This window comes from Triticum aestivum, chromosome 2B, assembly GCF_018294505.1.
Source record: "Triticum aestivum cultivar Chinese Spring chromosome 2B, IWGSC CS RefSeq v2.1, whole genome shotgun sequence".
NCBI lineage: Eukaryota > Viridiplantae > Streptophyta > Magnoliopsida > Poales > Poaceae > Triticum > Triticum aestivum.
Window position 1 is genome coordinate 21,635,867 of NC_057798.1, and position 2,216 is coordinate 21,638,082.

The following is a 2,216-nucleotide window of genomic DNA, read 5'->3' on the forward strand; positions in this document are numbered from 1 at the left end:
CGGGAACAAATGTTTCTGTCTTCAGTTTGAATAACCTAAGATGTGTAATATGACACAAGAAATACATGTTTACGAACTGCATTCGACAGCGAATCTAAAGATATATTTCATGGGGCAGATCGTGCTCGATTTCTAAACCGAGATAGAGGTAGCAACCCACAATGGCAAGCTGATGACACGGCCACGACCCAAATAAACAAGGAAAATATAGCCTTATTGGATAATCAGTCCATGCAGAAACTCAAATCCGCATTTGATATTCTGTCAGTTGGATCTGCATGCATCTCAATTCTACCCAGCATTTTCAACCGCACTCAATAGTATATCCTCGAGCAGACTCGAGAGGTTGGCCAACGACCTACCACCCGGTTGTGCGGTTGCGCGAACGGCAATCTTGCTCCACTCCACCGCCTTCCGCCTCATCTCCCTCCCTACCTCTCCTACTCCCATCACTTCTCGTATCCTTGCCTCGACCACCTCTCGGCGCACGTCCTTGCCAACCTCCATCCCGACGCCCCACTCCACGCACGCGTAGCGGGAATTGGTTTGCTGCTCCGCGAAGAAGGGCCAACACAATATTGGCACCCCTGCACTGAGCCCCTCCATCATGGAGTTCCACCCACAGTGCATCAGGAACGCGCCCACCGCCTCGTGATGCAGCACCGCCTCCTGGTCGCACCAGCTCGCCAGGAGGCACCTGCCCTTTGTCACCTCAAGGAACTCGGGAGGCAGCATGGCGACATCGCCCTTTACGAGGTCATTTCTCACGATCCACAGGAAGTCATAGCCGCAGTTGGCCAGCCCCCATGCGAACTCCAGGAGCTCTTGGCTGGACATGGTGGTGATGCTACCAAAGTTGATGTACACCACGGACTGAGGCTCCCTGCCTTGTAGCCACTCAAGGCAAGACCGGTCTTCTCTCCAGAGGTTGGGGCATATCGCGGCGAGTGTATCGCTGCCGTCACCATTGGGGACCAGCTGCTCGGTGAGGAAGTTTAGCGGGCCGATAGTGTAGATTGGTAGGGGAAGCATGGTGCACATAGCGTCCAATGCCGGCTGCTCTAGCTCGTCAAAGGTGTTAACAATAATGGCGGTCGCGCGGCTGGACTGCTCTAGCTGGTGTATCATGAAGTTGAGCAGGACGTCGCCCCGGGTCGTGGTGCGGATGAAAGACGGGAAGTCTCGGAGACGCATGTGCTTGCTCATACCACAAGCATGTGTCACGGGCGTGTCCATGTACCCGTTTGTCACCTGCTCTTTATCTGCTCAAAACCGAATATTACACATGCAACAATGGTTGTTACAGACTTAGGATATGTTTGTTCAACTTCAAGAAGTTTGTCATACATGCATACATACCTTTGAGAGGAGTAAGGCCCTCATCTATGAGAAACCTAAAGTTGTGGTAGCCCATGTAGCCGCAGGCGCTGGCAGTCCAGAACAGCGCGCAAGGAACGCCGATCTCCACCGCAGCATCAACGCTAAGGCTCATGAGGCCATCCGCCACGACGCACCTTACCAGCGGCGTCCCGGATTTATTGTTGAGGTCATGGAGCAGGTTCTTGAGGTGGGGGAGGCAGGTGGTCATGGTGGAATAGCAAAGGGATTCCGGGTCTTGCGTGGCATCGGCGTCAGACAAGGGCATGCCGTCCGGAATGGTGGCGATGCGGAAGTCCGGGAGGCCGGTTATGGCGTCAGGGCCGTGGGAGCGGACGAGGCGGCGTTGGTTGTACTCAGTGTTGACGAAGGTGATGTGGAAGCCCTTGCGGTGAAGGACCTTAGCCAGCTTCATCATCGGCGTTATGTGCCCCTGCGACGGGAAAGGCACGCACACCACGTGGGGCTTCTCATCGGCCAATGTAGCACCCATGTCGTCGCCCGGAAAGGCAGACATGCAGATCGAGATTGAAACTGTGCAAGAGTGTGAGCTTCTCCGCTTGTAGTGACAATCGCACAGACCCACAGTCCATATGGCTGCACATATATATACAATATTAGTTCCAAAGGACGAGCAGATCAGCATAAACTATAGATGAGAATATGCGTGGTTTGGTTAAGTGGCTAATAGTCATCTGTCATCCCAATGTTCTATGACTGTATTGAAGTAGTGAATAGTATCGATAAAATGCTCAACTAGATATTGTGCAACAGAACCAGATTCTTCCTCCATATGCTCCTTGAGCAGAAGGTGGGTACGAAGCTCATAATGACCTATA

The 2,216-nt window shown here is 52.8% G+C and overlaps 1 protein-coding gene across 1 annotated transcript; it reads right to left on the reverse strand.

Annotated features, from left to right (window-relative positions):
• LOC123040064 (7-deoxyloganetin glucosyltransferase) lies at positions 1–1,941 on the reverse strand. The gene is made up of 2 exons (XM_044463005.1): positions 1,360–1,941; positions 1–1,262 (listed from the first exon to the last, which is right to left on the reverse strand). The coding sequence occupies exons 1-2, from the start codon at positions 1,892–1,894 to the stop codon at positions 292–294; spliced, it is 1,506 nt and encodes a 501-aa protein (XP_044318940.1). The 5' UTR covers positions 1,895–1,941; the 3' UTR covers positions 1–291.
• Positions 1,942–2,216: the final 275 nt, after the last annotated feature.